At 32.8% G+C, this 21,419-nt stretch overlaps 1 protein-coding gene across 8 annotated transcripts in view; it reads right to left on the reverse strand.

The window, feature by feature from the left end:
- VPS13B (vacuolar protein sorting 13 homolog B) overlaps window positions 1-21,419 on the reverse strand; it is a 765,148-nt gene that overhangs the window by 347,167 nt on the left and 396,562 nt on the right. For all 8 annotated transcript variants that reach the window (XR_013994784.1, XR_013994785.1, XM_081070819.1 and 5 more), the window contains exons 24-25: window positions 20,661-20,881; window positions 7,361-7,561 (exon numbers count right to left, since the gene is read on the reverse strand). Coding sequence is in view for 6 of the 8 variants with exons in the window: in XM_081070819.1 (XP_080926945.1) it covers window positions 7,361-7,561; window positions 20,661-20,881 (422 nt within the window). In the remaining 2 variants the exon portion in view is untranslated. The remainder of the gene's footprint in view (window positions 1-7,360; window positions 7,562-20,660; window positions 20,882-21,419) is intronic.

Raw genomic sequence — 21,419 nt, forward strand, 5'->3', positions numbered from 1 at the left:
AACACAAATTTTTGACAACCTTAACTACTAGCTGAAAATACAATGGAATGAGTATGCTTTTTGAGGTAAAATATTATTTATTTGGGGGTTCATGATAGCAATTAGTGTGGCAGAGACAGCATTCTGTACACCAAAATTTTTATTCCCTCTTCCATATACTACAGAATTGTCTCTGGAAAGTAGCAATCCAGTAGTAGGCTAAATTTCCCAGCCCACCTTTGTATTACATGTATACATATATTCATGCCCTAACTCTAAGGACTACCTCTTAGATGCTTACTTTCAAAAAAGAGCCGAACATTATTAAGCTAAGTATCCAATTCTAGAAATCAGAAAACAGAATAAGCCCAATATATATGTATATGTTGGGTTTGTTCTAGAACTGCAAGGTCAGTTTAGTATTTGAAAATCAATCAATATAAGTAGCCACATTAAAAGAAAAAAAAAGGAAAAATACCCCAAATACATAATCATCTCAGTTGAATAAAAAATATCAAAGACTACATCTATTACAAAAGAGGTAACACCCCTAAAATAAAAACTAAAATCTTACTGAAATTAAAAAACACATAAATAGAGGGATATACCATGTTCATAGGGTATACGGACAAATTGTACATAATTAATATTTATACTAACATATTGAGATGGGTGTTAACATCATCCCCATTTTTACAGATGATGAAGCTATGGCACAGAGGTTAAATAATGTGACAATAAGTTGCAAAGAGAAAACTCATTGTCTGATTCCAAAGTCTCTTCCATAGATTCCATTAATTTAGAATCATATTAAGATAAGTTGGCCAAGTCTCTACTTTGTGTGACACTACCTTCAATTCATTGTGTTTCAATTTTCTAGTACATAAAATGAGGATGCTGGTCTAAATGATCTCTCCAACAATTCCTTTCAATTATATAGCTTTAAGTTGATGGAATTAAGAGAAACATCTTTGGTATAATGTGGTATGATAATTTTGTGAATTTGACAAATGAGCAAAGTCACACGAAGGCAATTCGTAGGACTGACAAAAGGGAGTCTATGACAAGGAGTGGGGAAATAGCAGACACAATTTAGCTAGTTTCCCTGAGAGGAAAAAAAAAACACACCTTAGAGAAAATTAATTACTAACATTCTATTTTTCTCTTTGAAATGTTACTATAGAAACTAAACACACTACTCTAATTTTTCCCTTTTTTCCCCTTGGTACCACAAAGCCAAATCTTAGAAATATGCTTGAACACATTAATGGATAATATTAAGTGTCACTATAATTCTAGACCATTCATGCTAGTACTATGCAAATCACATTAAAATTACTGAAATGTATAATTCTGAATCAGAAAATCAGTACTGAATAAAGTATCTTTAAATATTCTGGATTCACTGTATTTCCTCCACCCCATAGTTTTTATATAAACTAACTCAGTTATCAACATATTTCAACAGATAAAGAAAAATTAGAAGTAAAATAAGTATCACATTAGTTTTAAATGGTTTGTCAGACACAGGTCATATAAGATGCATATAATTTATTCAGGGCAAAACTATTTCATTAAAAGTTAACCAACTCTTGTACACCAATGTTCATAGTATTATTCATTATAGCCAAAAGGTAGAAACAACCCAGATGTCCATCAACTGATCAATGGATAAACAAAATACGTTATATATACAATGAAATATTACTCAGCCATAGGAAGGAATGAAATTCTGATATATGCCACTATATGGATGAACCTTAAAAACATTACACTGAATGAAACAAGCCAGGCACCAAAAGACAAATACTGTATGATTCTTCTTATATGAGGTACCTAGAATAGGCAAATTCATGGAGACAGAAAGTACAATGGAGGTTACCAGGAAAAGGGATGGGAGACTGGGGGATAGAGAGTCATTTTTAATGGCTATAGAGTTTTGGTTTGAAATGATGAAAAAGTTCTGGAAATAGATAGCGGTTATGGTTACATAACTCTGTGAATATACTTAATACCACTGAATGGTACATTTAAAAATGGTGAAAACGGTAAATATTATGTACTTATATTTTACAAAAAAAAATCAGCAAAAGAAGTTAATCAATGGTATTGAGAACCTAATATAATATGTACAAGGCAGAGTAAGAAAAACAAAGATTCAAAAGACCGGTTCTTAGTACTCGATGTTAAAGAAATTTTTATTCAAGCAACATAGCAGACTAAGCTGAAATAACATTTTTCTTTTCCACTAGGAAAGCATAGGAATTTTGGATAACATACAACAAGAATTTGTTTTAATACACAAAAATACTCCATGTCTTCTTTTTGGACTAGATCTACTCTCAACCTGTTACCACCTTCTGTGTCTAGGAGGGTAGTCTATATGAACAATACGTACCAATGCTCTTACCTTCTGGTTTCTGGTTGGTTTCGGCTAATGAGGTACAGTGGCAGGAGATTGGAATGAGGGAGGAGAATTAAGTCAGGGTATTTATACCCTGTTCTGATAACTTCTCCCTCCCTGTCTTTAAGGCAGTTGATGGCAACAACATCCCACTGTTACTAGCTGCAAGTACTGTACTATCTATCTCCTGTGATTTCCCTTCCCAGTCAACACCTTTGTCCTTTTATTAAACTCTCCTAAAACTGCCCAATTTAAGAACGTCATTTTTTTATGACTGCTACAGTAGTCAAACTTGAAATAAATAAAGGCAAATCTCAAGGTGTCAGAAATGAAGAGGAAACACAAAGTCAGGGAAATTAGTAGGAACTCGGTTCACGGTGGTAAATGGAAGTGTTAAACTCAAGTAAGGATGTAGGGATTGAGCAATGGTATTTTAACACTCATTAAAGGACAGGAGACAAGGCTTACAGCCTGAGTTAAAGAGCCCTTTGCGTAAGGCCTAGAACCAAAAAGAGCTGCTTCTTTAGCAAAAGAAACAATCTAGTTGAGGCTTCACCAGACTTTCTGGATGCTTTCTTCATAGGGCACCAAAGTGGGGAGGTAACAAGAAAAAAAACACCAGACTCTCTTGCCTTTCATGCTAATCTCCTGCTTGTATCACCCACCATGTGAAACCAAGGGGATTTGAAATAGCTAAAGGGAGATTTAGTAAACTGGAATAAAAAAAGAGAATTGAGGAAAGGACCTAGAAAGAAAACAGAGAGCTAATGAGAGTGGGGGGAAAAAAACAGATAAAACCCAAAAAAGATAGAAAAGTGGTTCAAAGACATGCAGATAGGAAATGAGATGGACAACACAGGGATCTACCCAGAACCAAGTAGCTGAGCAATTGGCTATGTCCCATGTAACTTGTTAATAGAATTTCTAAGATACATTAGGGGGTAAATAATGATGTCATTTCAATTTAATTTTTTCATTTTCTTCTTAGCCCTGGTTGCATGAAGATAAGTCTGCCACACTAATTAAATTATATTCCACATAATAGCCCTATGCTGTTATAATACTAATTTTTTACAATGGGAATAAAATTATAAAATAGCATCAATAATTTTATTTAATTCATCTATACTGTTACTAAGGGAATAATTAAAATATTGAAAGTATATTTATCAAAGAAGTACTATAACCCCGAGCTTCCTGTGTCCTGAGATACCGTGGGATGTCACAACTATGCTGAGACATGGCTTCCCTTGGTCCTCAGTGTCTTTGGGAGAGGCCTGGGGGAAACGGAGCTTTCAATGTCGTAGAGCTTTTTCTCCTGACTCCAGATAATAAATATCATTCTCTATATACGCAAATGATATGCAAACAATAGGGAAGCAATGCTATAACTAACCACAAAATATATACTATATATTTAAATCTGTATACAAATAGTTCTGTTACTTACATGACAGTGTTGCTCATAAAATGTTTTCTTATAATCAAAAGATTATTAGAACACAATTATGAAGATAAAAGGATGCTACAGCTTTCCAGGAATGCCATGTCCAAACAGGCATAAAGGCTTTCGAATGAATTAAAACAAAATATATGTATATGTTTTCCTCCCCAGCCCCATTTATTAAGCATCTTTTCCAGTGAGAGAACAAGGTTTTATTTCCATTCAGTAAGTAACAAAGTTAAACATACAGGCAAATTAATCGAAATTACAAAACTCTTTCTTAAATGTGAACTCAGAGGATCACAGTAACATACCTACCATGTTTGAATTAAAAATAAAAGGAATGAAAATTGCTAAGATCACTACACAAAGTTCTAGCAACACTATAAACAAAGGGATATGAGAAATAAAAGCTTGGGCACACATTTTGAATTCTGGATGAATTAAACTAACAGAGATTAAGTCACAGATGAAACTTTCACACAGACAGGGGAAAACAATGACTATTATCTGATGTCATCATTTGCTGGCTAATTCTCAAAGAGAAATTTAAACTCAGATGTATACATAGTTAAACTTGAGTTTCATAAAATATTTTCTTGAGAGCAACAAGAGAAATACTGAATACATGAATACCTCCTTAAAGTTGTAAAGTTAAGTTAGCTCAAAGCCTTGACAATGATAGTCATATCACACTCAGTCTTCACAAAAATCTTCCAGCCCTTTATGGAAAACCAACTAGCTAACTTATATTATTTCTCAGGGAATAAGCTTCCCAAGCGATTGTGTGTTTCAAAATCCATATCGGACTACTGGTAATCACTCACCTATTTTCTTGACCACACTACATAAACAAGAGAAGAGGGTACATTTTTAAAACATTTGCTACTTCCCCCCATATCTCTGTTCTATCATATATACACTGTTTTATATAGTCTTTCCAGAATATTAATAAATGAATCTGTCGTATTAAGATTCTTTCACTTTCAGATCATTTTTTTCACACAGATCAGATTAAATCCATAGCTAACAAAAAACTAACAAATCCACTAGGAGCATGTTCTTTATCTTTATAACCCAATCAGAAAAAATCCCCAACATTATAATTTTAAATTAATTGCAGTCATATAAGGAACTTAATAAAATCAGAATAAATTTCAATGTCACCCCAATAAATTTAATTAAAATTTAAAAAACAATTTCTTTTCAAGTGATTGAGAAAATATCTCCCTTTGTTAATATCTCCCTTTCTTAACTTCCTCACTTTGGTTAATAAAGATGCCATTCTTCAACTCTATTATATTCATTATATTAAAATAAAACTGTCACTAATGTCTTAATCATCTTTTCAGATCCATCCATCTCAAATGTTACTTCCTCTGCAAAACACCCACAGATCCCATAGAATGAATTTGTTAATCATCCCTCTGTAATTGTAGGATGGGTTCATGTCTATTACATCTCATCTAAAGCACATGATGTGTAGGTGGGTCACTGCACAATCCCAGATAGCACCATTCATACTGTACTTTGTGTGAATGGCAGTCCCTAGATAGAAGACCAACAGGTGTGACCATTCCATGTGAGCCCTGTGCTTTCTGGACTTACAATGTTTTTTTCAATACTTCTTTCCAAAAAGCCACTCCCAAAATAGGTAGTTATGTTCATTTTGACATCCTACTGAGTGTCAGTACTTAGCAAACAACTGTTTAATGGAACACTCTCCTTTCTGCCACTGAAATGTCTCTCAGATTTAACTTCATTTATCAATTTCACTTGTTCAACCCTTGTCTAACAATTTATCACTCAAGCTTTGATTACTGTACCAAAGTATTTCACAAAGCATATTATATGCAATGTTAATAAGTAGGCTAAAAAGCGTCTTTGGTTAAATAAGTTTAGAAACTACTAAATTCAATAAAGTTAAATAGTTTTCTTTACCGCAGGAGCTTTTGTGTTCTATCAACATTAAGAATCTCTAAGAAAGAATTCTCTAATTTTACCCTAGAAAGGATTTGCCCATTGACTTCATAAGGACACATTCCTAGATTCTCCACCTATGTCTCATTTGGGGGGGTGGGAGAAGTGGGGTAAAGTAATCCCATTACTTAGGTCATTGTGTTTCTTAAATTTTGGAATGAGGAGGGATAAAAAAGTTGCTTGTGTAACTTTTTTCAGTAGATCAGTCAAACAGATCTACTACAATTATGTGTTAAAGTCTCAAAGCAAGTTAAAAAAAAGAAAACATGCCCTTTTAACTGAGTTTCTTTGCCTTTACCAATTTGTAAGAAAAAAGAGATTAACATCTCCCTTTACTTGATTTTTCCCCCCATTCTGTACTTTGCCAACCCCAAAACAAAAACATAACCCCTACCTCCATCTATTATAGTACAGGTAAAAGTTTGGCCCTGTAGGGGTGTCCTAGAAATGTAATAGGTGTTTTGGGTCGACTCAATGATTGGGTGTCACTACTGGCATTTAGCCGTTAGGAGTTGGAAAATCAAGAGGTCCTATGATAAACAGGACAGTCCTGAAAAATGAAGACTATCTCACATTCATGTAGGTGAAAATCCTGTTTATAATATTTGGCCATAAAACTGAATCTGTTTTAAATCTGAACATAATTTTTCTGGCATTTCTATGTGATTACATTATAAACTAAGAGTTCCAGAAATGCAACTACTAAAATGAAAGGAAGATTAAACTTTTGTTTTATTTGAAACTTTACTAAGAGTTTACCATTATTTCAGAAAATCATGCCACCAACAATACCACTTGTATGTAATGTAGACCTGCACAAGTCTATTTGTATCAGTGACATTCATAGTAATTATAAGTACTTGACTACTTAACTATGTCTTTCTAACGTAGTCATGCCTGAGTATTTATATATTGAACTATATATATTATTGTACCTTATATATTATTGTACCTTAAATTACTTTCCTTTTGTCCTTTATATTATATTTAAAATATTATATAATTTTGAAATGGTATGTATATGCAGGTTATATCATTTTATTTTCATTACAAGATAGTAAAGGAGGTGTTACAAAATATCTGCTCTCAAGAAAGGGCATTGGCACATTAGGATGTTAGGCTTTTATAATCAGAAGAAAGGAGAGGACTTTGGGTCTGACAGGATTGAAAACCACCAAAGGTAACAACAACAGCCTGGTTACAAAATGCAGCAGAGGCAGAGAGGGTAGGGGAAGGGGGAGCATGAGCCTTCATCACTCAGCTTCTAAGTTTCCATGCTTCTGAGGAAACATACCTTTCCTGTGTCTCAGTTTTCACCATTTCACAGAAGCCCCACTGCCCTGAACTATCCCACTACCTACTGAAAGTGATTAAAATACTTGGACCTAAAAGGAATAGTAAACACACAGCTACTGCTACCCCAGCTCCTCACGAGCCTTCTGAACCTGCCAGCTTCCACAGACGTGAGGTCATCTTCATTCTCGATCCTGATACGAAACTCTGTGGTGTATATTACCCTTCACTTGGTAACAGAATTTTTCAGAAACACTTACCTCAGTAGTAGTTCCAATGTCAGCAGATGGGCTGCATGTGCTGGTATCTGGAGGAGCTGTGCCTACACTGCTTCTTAGTGGAGAAGTGGGGACAGGCCCTGCCATGGTCTCTGGATAGGCTGAAGAACTGAGATTGCCTCTCTTCTGAATTTTATGCCAGACCTTATTCATGATATCAATTAGCTCATAGAAGAGCTGCACCTGAGCAGAAGAAAAAAAAGGGTAAACAAATATTTCAACATCTAGTCACAACTGACTAAAATACTAAATGTTAGTAAATTTTAAAAAGTCCAGGGAAACAAGAATATATGAAACAAAAATCTATCAATGTGTCACTGATCATATTATATCATGATCTATAATCTATGATATATAATTATGTTATCATGACACTATGATTCTAATGATAGAGAAAAAATTAATGCAAAAAATTTACAATTAAGCATTTTATCAGATTTAATTATAAACAGATATAATTTATTCACACACGAAATTTGACACATATTCACCATGTGATATTTTATAAGCAATTTAGCATTTTTATAGGAAAATAACGCTATTATAATAAAACTAATATAACAGGTTGTTATGAACAGTAGATTTCTTTTAATATGTAAATAGAACAAACACAAAGAAATCCTCTTAAACAAGAGGTCAGAATTAAAATTAGAAATCAAATACATCCTAGTAAATATCATTATTTAGTGATGTATGAAATATTATTATTATTTCTGAATGATTTCTACATTTAAATTCTCTCTATTTCTCTAAGGAATATATCTGAAACTGGATTTCTTACCCGGTAAAATAGTGAAAAAGAATGATATAATATAAAATAGTAAAAGGAAAATGTTACATATGAGACTTTTCTATAGATAAAGAACATAAACCATCCAACCTACTATTCCCCTCAGATTTGTCATTCCAATATTCAGGGAAAAAAATGTTTAACTTGCACATTGTTTGACTAAGTTCTAAGATATTTACACAAGATTTCATAAATAAGCATTAATCATGGAATTTGTATGACAACATATTGCCATATACTGTATAAAACAAGCCCCAGGGAAAAAAAAAGCAAACACAATATATAAGCAAATCCACAGCTGGATACCATATTCTGCTTGCCATTAAAAAAAAAAAAGGCAAAATTCTCATATTTATAAAAAGTTTCAGCCTCAGGATACATCCAGATGATAAAGCTGGCTTCTTATGTGGGCAGAACAGATGCATAAAAACACTGTTGTCAATCCCTATTTGATATAAAACAGTACTGGGTTACAGTTTTCTCCTTCTTTTTGTGTGATGAAGTCTCAAATCTCAGGTTATGGCTCCTTTTGTTAAAAAAATAATCTAATGGCTAGAGATCCTACAAAAAAAACTCTTAGAAAAATTTTAGTTCAAAATCTTTTGTCCTTCATAATCACGAGTAAGTTCTTTCTAAAAAAAAACAATTTTGTTGCAAATGAAGTTTATAAAAATGATTATTTTACTTTTTCTTAAACAATTAGAATTGACAAATAAGGAAAGCATAAACCAATGCAAACAGGTCCTAAGGGCATAAGGTTTATTTACTTAAGGGACTGATGCTGCTTTATTGTCACTACTTCTGATTTTCTCTAACTGTTACCATTAAATAATTGTATATGAATGTCACCAAGTACATTGTGTATTTAACGTGCCAAGCAAACAGACATAAACTTTAAATGCATTTTTATTTTCAAAGAAGAGAGTTACTATCCCAGAATTCAGACTCCCCAAATTCAGAAGTTTAAAAAATAAGGCAAAAAAATTAAAGGTAAATGCTCAACTATTATTCTTTAAACTGTACTGAAAATATTGCCAATTAAAGCCACAATGAGCTACTCATAGCTATCTATTAAAATGTCTAAAATTAAAAAGCTTAACCATAATCAAGTACTGATGAGGAGGTAGAGCAAATGAAACTTTCATTTACTGTTGATGGGAATGCAAAATTTAGGATATAGTTAGGCAGTTTCTGAAAAGGACAAATACCTACCATATAATCCATCCATTTCATTCGTGTTTCCCCAAGAAAAATAAAAGTCAAAGTCTACATAAACATCTGTATACAAATGTTCATAGAAGTTTTATTTGTAATAGTCCAAAACTGGAAAAAAAATCCCAAATGTTCATAAATAAACGAATAATTTGCAGTATATCCATACAACAGAATGATACTTAACAATATAAAGAAATAAACTATAGAGTTTATGCAAAAACATGGATTAATCCAAAATAATTATGCTGCATAAAAGAAGCTGGGCAAAAAAATTGAATAAAGAGAGCAAGAGAAGAGATGGAATACAACTGTATGATTCCATTTATATAGAATCCTAGCAAATGAAAAACACTCTGCAATGACAGAATCAGTGGTTGACTGGGATGGGGAGAAAAGTGAAAGAAGGGACTACAAAGGGTACAAAGAAACTTTTGAGGATGATGGATTTATGCATTATCTTGATTGTGGGGACAGTTTCATGGGTGTACATACACCAACCCTTATCAAATTAGATAATTTAAACATTGCAGTTTATTATATTTAAATATACCCCAATACAATATTCTTAAAAAGTCACTAAAAAATGAGCATAAAAGTAATTAAGTATCAATATCTTAAGTATCAAATACTGACTGTATATAAAAAATGCAATATTTTATTATTTAAAAATTTCATATACATGTTCTCATTTAATCTATGACCAATCAAAAAGGAGACTAAATTGGACTGAAGAGACTGAAAGAAGCCTCAAAGAGATACATTTCTGAAGGCCAGACAGGATTTGGGTGGGTACAAAAAGCCATTCCAGTCATAAGAATAGCAAGAACAAAAGCCAAGTGCAACAAATTATCAAGATATAATGTAGGGGCAATGAAAAGTCCTATTCCTTTGGGGAGGAAGGATTTTTCTACAAGGTGTTAGTACAGAGCGTCTGAGACAAGAGTTGTCATAAAGATAGAGAAAAAGAAGAAAAACCATGGCCACACAATGTCAATGGAAACCAAGGAGGAATGGAATTTCAATAAGCAACTACTGATCCGCATGGGAGCTTTGACCTGCTCCGTTTCTGATCTGGGTTGGTTCACCCTTCCTTAGGCAACGTGATGGTCCCCAACTCCAGAAAGGTCACCATATTGATGCTGAACTTAGCGTGGACACCAGATCGGCATAAGATGAGGATAAAAGAGATCAAATATATAGTGATGGAAGGAGAACTATCACTTAAAGTGATATATAGATGATGCATTACAGAATTATACACCTGAAACTTATGTAACTTTACTAACAATTGTCACCCCAAAAAACCTTAATTAAAAAATTTAAAAAATAAGCAATTACTGATCTGTTTGAACAGTGTAAACAGCTCTAAGTGAATATGAATTTAGAAAGGCTATTTGATTTGGCATGCAAGTTGTTACTAACCATTAAAACTCGGTTTCAAAAGAAAAAGGTTTTGCCAAATAAAAAAAAACTTTTCATGTAGAGCATTACACTTACCCATTATACTTACCCTTATCTAATTTAGTTTAAAAGATTAAAATGAAAATCAGGGGCTCAGAAAAATTAAAAATCAGTGAGTGGTACAAGAATAGAAACCCAGTTTTGTCTGAACTCAATGCCTATGTTCTTAGACAGTAATGCCAAATTCCATTGCCTCTGTGAGAACTAAACATAGCTTCCAGCAATAAAATTATGAATAAATGTATAAGAGCACAAAACCTATTCTTTCTCTAGTTTCACATACTTAAACCCCCAAATGCAAAGATAGTTTTGTTCTTGGGAATGCCTTATAGGAAGACAAAATATATCAATTTATTGGCTGAGGAAAAAAATTGAAATTTTATCATATTAAAGAGAGAACGCTACAGGCTCATTTAATTTTTGGATATATACAATGGGATGAACACAATTTTTAATGTCTGAGAGACTAGTGTCTAAACACATTGAAGGGAATTAGGTAACTTTGGTAAAACAAATAAAGGAAGGGTTGGTGGAAATCATTTCTAGGGGTGGAAAAAACTTTTGACCATTAGACCAGATTAAGTATTTATAGTGTCTAAGACCCTAGAATGGCAATGCATTCCAAGAACTGATATAGTAGTTTAGGTCTTCATAGCTGATACAGAGACCTGAAACAATGTCTGATATGACAATGAATTTTCTCTGTGCCAGCCCTACTGATAGAATTGGCATTATGTTTTAAACTATATAAACTAGCTGAGGCCTCTATATCTGAGCAATAATGAACCAAATTAATGTACAAGGGTCAACACTTACTATATCACTCTAATGGATAAACAAAAGAATGGTACACATTTAAGTAGGAATTATTTCCCTAAAATTGAATCAAGAAGCTTACACACTGACTATAATCAAAAGTACACAAAGCTTCTGATAATACATGCAATGCTGTTGTTGAGTATTTACATTGTTCTGGGGGAAAGACTCAGCTTTTATCAGATTCTCAAAGAAGTCCATGGCACACACACACACAAAAGACAAATACTATCCTTCACAAAAACACAAAAAACAAAAACAGATGGGTTATGAGGCAACCACTCATGAGAAAGAGGTTTAGTTTGAGTCAATAGTCTTAAAATAAAAAATAAAAACAGTACAAGAAACTTTAGGATCCTATATGTATGTGAATGTTTGTATTTTAGGGGCCCACGGTATTCTTTTTATAAGGTAGGACACCCAGAAAATAAGAAGAGACACATACATATGATTTCACTAAAAAAGATGAAACATTTTTGGCAAAAGATGCCATGAACTTTAAAGGGAAATAACTGCAGTACAGATATAGAGTTTGTATTTATAGAGCATGAGGGAAGCTTTTCAAATTGCTAAGAAATTTAACAGAAAACTGGGTAAATGATATGAATTATCAATTCATAAAACAGCAAATTCACTGGCCAATAAACATTCAAAAACTGCTTAACCTTATTAGTAATCAGGACAATACAAATTAATGTAAACAATATGAACTGTCAAGTCACAGAAAAGCAAACTGAATGGCCAATAAACATTTGAAGATGCTCAAACATCTGGTTTCATTTCCCTTCAGCATGAAGGACTTCCTTTGGGTTTCTTGTAGTGCAGTTCTACTGGTGGTAGATTCTTTTATGTGAAAATATCTTGATTTAGTCTTCATTCATAAAAGTTATATTTTTTTATTTAGAATTCTGCGTTAAAGGCTTTATAAATTTTTCACAATTTAAAAATATTGCTCTTCTGACTGCCATAGTTTCTTATGAGAAGTAAGCTAAAATCAAATCTTGGTTCTCTTGTATGCAATGCATCATTTTTCTCATGATACTTTCAAGATTTGCTCTTTAATCTGTGGCTTTCAGCAGTTGGATTATGTGCGCAGGCATGGCCTTCTCTGTGTGTTTATCTTATTCATCTTTGTTTCCCTTATTTCTGGCTCATATATAGTACTCAATAACTATTCGCTGAATTCACGTAGGGGGTAGGAATGGTGGGAATCAAATCATCCTTTGTAATTTTGACAGAAACCAGAGGGGATCTGGAAGCATATGTTAAAACGATGAGTAATGTTAAAGAGGTTTATTTAGAGTTTCATGTCTTATCATTAAAATTTAGGTTAATCTGGCACACAAGGATATAAAAGTGCTTAACTTCTTACCACATATTTGAGTATACCTGATTCTTCAAAATGCTATATTGTTTTGTGGCTTTCTATTCTTTCAGGAATACTGCTACATTCTACCAGGGATATTCTGACCAATTTATGAAGAGGGTGTCACATTTTATATCAGAATCAATATAAACTAACAAAACGATATTCACATAGCATTTCAGAGTTTACAAAGTATTTTCATAAATATCTCACTTAAACTTCCTAACAACGTTGTGATCAACTTTGGTTATAGCAGCTGGTAACAATTTACTAAAAGCTGATTCATCAGGACTTAGCAAAATGATATGATAAAGTGGAATTAAGTGAATAGAAAGAATCATTATATTTTGAGTGAAAAGGGATTCTCAGGGCGTGAGGTTATTCAGCCTTAGTTTAATTCTCAATAAAGGGGTCCTTAGCATTTATGGAGCAGCCACAAGGAGGTCCGGGGAGCCAGATGATGGCAGGAAGGGACAAAAGGAGGGAGAAGACATAAGAAGAAAATACCAGGTATAACATAAGCTTTCTTTATGTGATAACTTTGCTTAGAACTGGTATATATTTAAACAACAACAAAAACTGAGCTTACTTCCAAACAAGTTGGATATGTAAAGGAGATATTCCAAAGCTCTAGTTTTCAGCTACAGTATCACATTTAATACGATTCCACACAAATTACACTATTGAGTGTCTCAAAGTAAAAGAAAATTTTTTTAAAGATTAATTTGAGATTATCATGCTAAGCAAAACAGTGAGAGAAAGAAAGCATAATTTCACTCATATGTGGGATATAAAACTGAAAGCAACAAAGGAACAAGACAAACAATCATAGATACAGACAACAGTTTAGTGGTTACCAAAGGGTAAGGGGTGAGGGGAGTGGTAGAAGAGAGTAAAAGGGGTCAAATACATGGTGATGGAAGGAGAACTGACTCAGGGTAGTGAGCACACAATATAACATACAGATGATATATTATAGAAATGCACACTTCAAACCTATATAATTTCATTAACCAATGTCACCTCAATAAATTCAATAATAATTCTTAAAAAATAGTGGCATTCCCAGGCTAAAACAATAATGGTAACAGAATTTTATTTTCAGCTGGATGTCTACGAATAACCAGAAAATGTGGAGTAGGACAATTCTCCCAAGGTTATCACAATCTTTCAAAGTCTCTAAAACATTAGATCTCTGCGAGACAACTTCAAGTAGCAGTTAGCTATCAACCATACAGGGATTGAGCTTCTACTAAATATAGTAAGTTTTTGTTTCTATTATCTCCAAAAATTTCTTCATATCTCTTTGTAATCCATCCTTCCTATTACTTCCTCCTCCGTCCCTGTCGCTGCCCTGCCTCCAGACACTGAACCTGTTTTCTGACACAATGCAGTAGTTTGCATATCCTAATATTTCACATAAATGCAATTATACAGTAAATACTCTTTTTAGTCGTTTCCTTCATTTAGCATAATGATTGCAATATTCATCCATGTTACATTTTATCAATAATTCTGTCTTTTAATGGCTAAGCAATATTACATTATATAGATAGGCCATAATTTGTTTAAATTATTCACCTACTGATGAACATTTGGGTTGTGTTCAGTTTTTGGCTACACAAATAAAGCTGCCATATATATTCATATACACATCTCTGTGTGGACATACATTTTTGTTTCTCTGAGAAAATATTAAGAAAGAATGGCTGGGTCATATGGCAGGTGCGTGTTGTTCTTTTTCAGGAATTTCCAAGTTACTTTCAAAATTGTTTTAATTTTTACATTCCTCCCAGCAGTATTCAAAGCATTCCAGTAGGTTCACAACTCAATCTTTTTTTATTTTAGGCAATCTAACAGGTGTGTGTGGTATATCTTCATGTTTTTTGTTTTTCCCTGATGATAACAACATTGAGCATCCTTTCATGTGCTTACGGACCAGGCATGTATCGTACGTAGTGTATGTTCAAATCTCTTCCCCATTCTTTGTCTGCATGTTATTTTATTTACTGTTCTTTGTCCTCACGTTAACGAGTAGAAAGGATTCTTTCAATATTCTGGACAACAGTTTCATAAATGTGTTACAAATACTTTTCCCAAGTGTCTGCTTTCTGCTATCTTAATGTGTCTTTCAAAGAGAAAATATTATTAAACCTGATTATGCCACACATCTTTGAGTCTTCCAATCTATGAACACGTACATCTCCCGACACAGGTGTTCTTTAAGTTCTCTCAGCAGTTCTTCGTGGTTTTCAGGATAGAGATCTTAGACAGCATTTGTTTTATTCATTTGTTTACGTTTCTTGTCACCAATGTAAATACAACTGACTTCATTCCAATTTTCAATTGTTTGCTGGTAGCACATAAAAATACAATTGAGTTTTGTATAATAATCTTCTCTCCTGCAACACTAATACATTTACTAGTTCTAGCAATAGTTTCTTAGCTTCCTTTGGAGTTCTCTATGAAATATTTTATATGCAAATAATAACAGTTTTACTTCTTAACTTTATGCCTTTTATTTCTTTTACTTGGTTTCTTGCAATGGCTGGGACATCCAATATGATATAAATAGGTGGTGAAAGCAGCATTCTGGGTTTTTTCCTGATCTCAGTGGGAAACAATACACTATTTTACCATAAAGTATAATATCTGCTTTCTCATATACGTCCTTTATCAGTTTGAAAAAGTTCTCTAATACTTGTAATTTGCTGTGAGTTTTTATCATGAATGGGTGTGAAATTTTGTCAAGTGTTTTCCCTGGATCTATTGAGATTATCGTATGATTTTTCTTCATTGTTTTATTAAAATAGTGAAGTACACTGAGTGGCTTTTGAATATTGAACCAAACTTTCATTTCTAAAATGAATTCTACTTGGTCATTATGCATTATCTTTTTTTAATACATTATTGATTTGTTAATATTTGGTTAAAAATGTTTACATCTATTTTCAAGTGAGATACTGATTTCTAATTCCTTCTATTGTAACATCTTTTTCAGGATTTGGTAATAGGGTTATTCTGGCTTCATAAAATAAGTTGGGCAGGAATCCTTCATTCTTTTTGGAAATAATTCTGTTAAACATTTCTATTATTTTTTTCCTTCATTATTTGATAGAATTCACCCACCTGGGCCTGAAGCTTCTTACGGAAAAAATTTTGTTATCACTTTCAGTTTGTTTAAAAGGCATATAGTGGTATTCAGATTTTCTGGTTTTTCTTATATCATTTTTTACAGTTCTTTTAAAATAAAAATTATTATTTCATCTAACTTGTTGCATTTTTTAGCATAGAGTTGTTCATTAGTCTTTTATTTTACTTTTAATGGCTATAGGCTCTGTGGTAATAAACTCCCCCTTCATTTCTGATACTGGTGATCTGAATTTCCTCTCTTTTTTTACTATGCCAGTCATCTCTGCTCTTATCTTGAATATTTTCTTCCTTTTAATTACTTTGGGTTTATCTTCTTCTTTTCTTAGTTTCCTAAAGTGGAACCTTAAGTGGATAACTTATCTTTCTTCCTTTGTAACACAAGTATTTAAAATCATGTTTAGCTGTTTAGCTGTATCCACTTGTTTAACTGTCATTCAACCAAAATGTTTTGTTATTTCCAAGTGATTTTGTCTTTGATTCATAGTTTTTAAGCATGTAGTTTAATGTCCCAATAATTTATTATTGATTTCAAGTATAATTTGATCATAGTTAGATAATATACTGTATTAAATTTGATCTTCTTAAACATAATGAAACCATATACATCTTAAAAAATGTGCATTCCTCAGTTGTTGGAGATAGTGTTTTGTAAATATCAATTAGATCAAGGCAAGTTCATAGTATTTTTCATAATTTCTATATTTCCAATTATTTATTTTTATCTAGTTGTTTTGTCAATTGTTGAGAAAGGTGTTACAAAAATTTCCTACTAGAACTGTGGTATTATCTATTTTTTTCGTATCTTCTATATCTCCAATCATTTTTCATGTAATTGTTTTATAATGCCTGAAGAAATGGCATAAAAATTTCCTACTATGATTGAACACAATCATCTATTTTTTTCCTTTAATTATGTCCCTTTCTGTTTCATGACCTTTTTGTCTCTAATAATACTTTCTTTATGTCTACTTCATTTGATATAGAATAAGCACATCAAGTCTTCTCACGCTGTTTGTATGGTACATTTTGTCCTATGCATTTATTTATATTGTTTCTTTTGTTTCAAGTGTTTCTCTTTTAGGAAATATATAGCAGAGTCTTGCTTTTTTCCCCACTATATAATTTTTTGTCTTTTAATAGGAGTAGCTGGGCCAGGAATCAGCAAACTTTTTCTGTAAAGGGGGGATAGTAAAAATTACAGGCTGTGTAAGCCATGTTTTTCTCTGTAAGCCATGTTTCTCTCTGTTGCTGCCACTTAATTCTGCAGCTATACCATGACAGCTACCTTAGACAATTTGAAAAATATAGGTTTCCCCAAATTTGTCCTGTGGGCCTTCATTTGCTTGACTCCTGGTATAAACAATCCTAATTAAGATTATTAACATTTAATATGTTCATTGATAAGGTTGGTTCAGCCACTATCATTTTATTTTATGTTTTTGTTTCTACCTCTGGTTTTTGTAACTGTTACCATTTCTTCACTTCTTTAGATTATTTGAATGTTTGTTAGTATTTCATTTTAATTAATCTATTGGCTTTTGGCTATATGTTTGTACTTCTACGTATTTTAGTTAATTCTAGGAGATTATAATATATAAAAATTTTCACCGTCTAGTCAGAGTTTATATTGTACCACTTCACATGAAATTTAGAATTCTGTCAACCACATAGGTCCTGTGGCTCATCTCCCACTAACCTTAATGACCTGGTTGTCTTCTATATTACATCTATAAATACTGAAAGCCCCAGTAGATGTTGCAGCGTTTGGTTTCCACAGTCATAAATATTTAAAACAATTTTAAAAATATTTACTAAGCTATTATTTCCAATGGTTGTCCATTATTTCTGAAAATCCAAGTTTTTATCTGGTATCATTCTCCTTTACCTTGAAGTACTTCCTTTAGCATTTCTTGTAGAGTAGAGCTGCTAGTAACAAATTACCTAAATCTGCAGTGTCTTTATTTAATTTTGGTTTCTGTGGCATATCTTTATTGGCTTGACAGTTTTCTTCTGTTAACACTTTCAGGATTTTGTTTCAATGTCTTCTGTCTTCCACAGTTTTTCATGAGAAATCTGTATTAATTCAAATTATTGTAAACCTATACATATCTTCTTGTAGGTCCTCCCAAAATTTCTAAAAAACTTATCTTTGGTTTTCAATATTGTAATCACAATGAGTTAGAGCATGTTTTCTTTGACTCTATCCTCAAAAATAAACATGCTTAGAATTGGGTGAATTTGAAGAAATTGTAGAAGCCAAATTCTGTAAATTTGGGAAGTTTTCTGTAACTCTTTCCTTTTTTCCCCCCACCCCAATCTTTCTCTTTACTTTCTCGAACTCAATTACACATATAAAACATTTTCTCCTACAGCCACTGAGGCTCTGATCATTTTTTAAATATCATTTTTCTCTCTGTTTTTCAAATTCAGTAATTTCTATGCTACATGTTCAAGTTCAGTGATTCTTCTGTCACATGCAGGCCACTTCTAAACCCACACGGTACGGTTTTTCCTTTCTTTCAGGTATTGTGTTTTTAATTCTGAAATTCCATTGGATTCTTTTTATATTTTCTGTTTCTCCATTGAGACTTCTTAATTTTTTTCATTCCATGTGCTTTCCCTTACACCTCAAGAAAAAATGATAATAGCTGCTTTAAAGTTATTTTTGCAATTCAATTATTTTAAAACTAATTGGGAACATTCATTTATGTTGTTAGTTTTTGCTTTTTTCCTCCAGAATATATAGAAATAGTAAGTGGGATGAATGGAGAGATGCAGACTTCTGCCTCCATGCTAGAACTGGATCTCTTATGATTGCCTTTTTAACAACTTCCATGATAAAGTATCTATAGGAGGTGAGTCTGTCTCTGTATAATCTATTTGCTAGAGCTGCCATACAAAAGTAAGACAAATTTGTTGGCTTAAAACAACAGAAAGTTATTGTTGCCTTGTTCTGGAGGTTAGATCCCTAATCAATATCAATAGGCCATGTTCCGTCTGAGATGCTGAGTAGATCCTTCTTTCCTCTCTTCCTTGCTTCTGGCGGTAACCAGCCATCCTTGTGTTCTTTGGCTTGCAGCTCAATCAATTCGATCTGTGCCTCCATCTTCACATGGCTCTCTCCCCACGTGTTTTCACACTGATTTTCCTGTGTGAAATTTCCCCTTTTTATAATCACAATGGATTAGGGCATATCCTAATGACCTCATTTTAACTTGATTAACTCTACCTGTTACCAGAAAAGGTCAAATACTGAAATATTGGGGGTTAGGAATTCACCATCTTTTGGGGGGTATAAAATTCAACCCGTAACACTTTCCCTGCCTCTTGGAAATGTTTTTCAGTAACCATAAGCAATAGCATTCAGAGAACAATCTATGAAAGGGTCATTTCATAATTATTCTCTTCTATATCACTGTGGGTCATAACAGAATGGCAAATGGCCCTTAAACTGGAATATTAATATTGTTCAAAGTATGACTTATAAAAAATATGACTTGTAATAGAGGACAAGCCTCCAGTTCTTATAATAGTGTTTAATTTAGCTGCCTTGTCATAATTCTAATTGCATGCATTTTTATAATAAGGCCATCACCAACATCTAGCAGGCCTAATCTTTTCAAGATACACAAATATTCATATACATAAATTAAAGCAAACTGCATAATATACAGTAGGGGAGAAAGGTAGGGAGAACAGGAGTAAGAAGGAGGATGATATCTATAAGGCTCGATAAAATATAGCCATATTTGCACCCACTTTAAAAAACACTTTTACAACTGGCTTATAATCACTAATGCTGGGATAAATATATGGTAGATTTATCAATATTGATCTGTCGGATCCAATAATACTGTAAAAAGTATTCTTTTAAAAATAAAATATAAAATAGTATTCAACGATAATCTAGGTAGAAAATATACTACAGTCTGCTTGAGGTCGAAGAAATAAGTATTAAATTGTATGCATTTAATAATTTGTACAAACCTAGGTGATCCCAATTAATATTAAATCATAAAACTCTAGAATACATCATGTTTGGCCTATACCAACTAAAACGTAATGCGATAAACAAAATGCCTTTTTACAATAGTAAACAGTGCTTTTAAAGAAAAATTAAATGTTGAGCAACAAAAGTTCTGAGTGATAATCTGATTGAAAATTACATTTGATCACTTCAACAGACTCTTCCAATCTGATGGGAAAGGAGTTCATCAGTGTTTAAAAAACATTACATCTGCAACTGATTTCATTCCATCAGCCAAAGATGCATTTATGTTGCCACCATTACATAAATGAGTTTAAATTACAAAACTTGAGAAAGCTTCAAAGCAATTCTTAATCTAACCATTCTGATCTTGATGGTCTTGTTAAAAATAATTTAGGACACTTAATAGAAGAGAAATCCCACAACAAAATGGATAACAATTGTTCTTAAATCACATTATTTAAATTTCCTTTCATAAATCAAATGTACCAACCTGGGGGTTCGAGCATTTTATCTCAAGTGACTCTAGGTCAACGTGGAGACAGACAACAAATGAATGTCTCGTATCAGGTCCTGCAGCGAGTAGTTTTTGAGATGTAACAGCTAGAGTAGAGGTACAACCCATAGGTTCCACTAGGCAAAGTGTCACTTGTTTTCCAAAAAGGCTATATACACTGAAATGATGCAAGCTGATTGTCCAAGGAAAAGCATCACCTGTTAAAGGGGACAAAAGAGGGTAGGGAAGCACACATACAAACATGTAGTTAATTGTCACTTGATAGTAAGCTGTCTATTGTCTAAATTTGAAATATAAAATTTGTAATAATGCATAACTAAAAGTGAATATAGTATCGCAGGACTAACATGCTAAACAGTATACATTCTACATAAAAGTTACCTTTTTAATGGTATGTTTATATGTATAATAACATACTACTATACCAACAAATTATGTACATTATAAAAACATACAGAAATAGAAAAGAAGGAAATGAGGTAAAAACATAAATAGAAGCTCAAACTTCTTTCCTTACTCTAGAGGGTTGTACTGTGCAACTGCTAGGATGTGTGGACTATGCCTTAGAGACCACAGAGAACGTATTAAATTAGGAAAATATAATAATCTTTGCATGAATGACAGAGGAAAAGAACAAACAATCTACAATGGTCTGATGGACCACCTACACCAGAATCATGCCAGGGCTTATTTGAAATACAGAATCCTGGTTTCTACTTCAGACCTAGTTAAACA

The sequence above is a fragment of the Rhinolophus hipposideros genome (assembly GCF_964194185.1).
Source record: "Rhinolophus hipposideros genome assembly, chromosome: 13".
Taxonomy (NCBI): Eukaryota; Metazoa; Chordata; class Mammalia; order Chiroptera; family Rhinolophidae; genus Rhinolophus; species Rhinolophus hipposideros.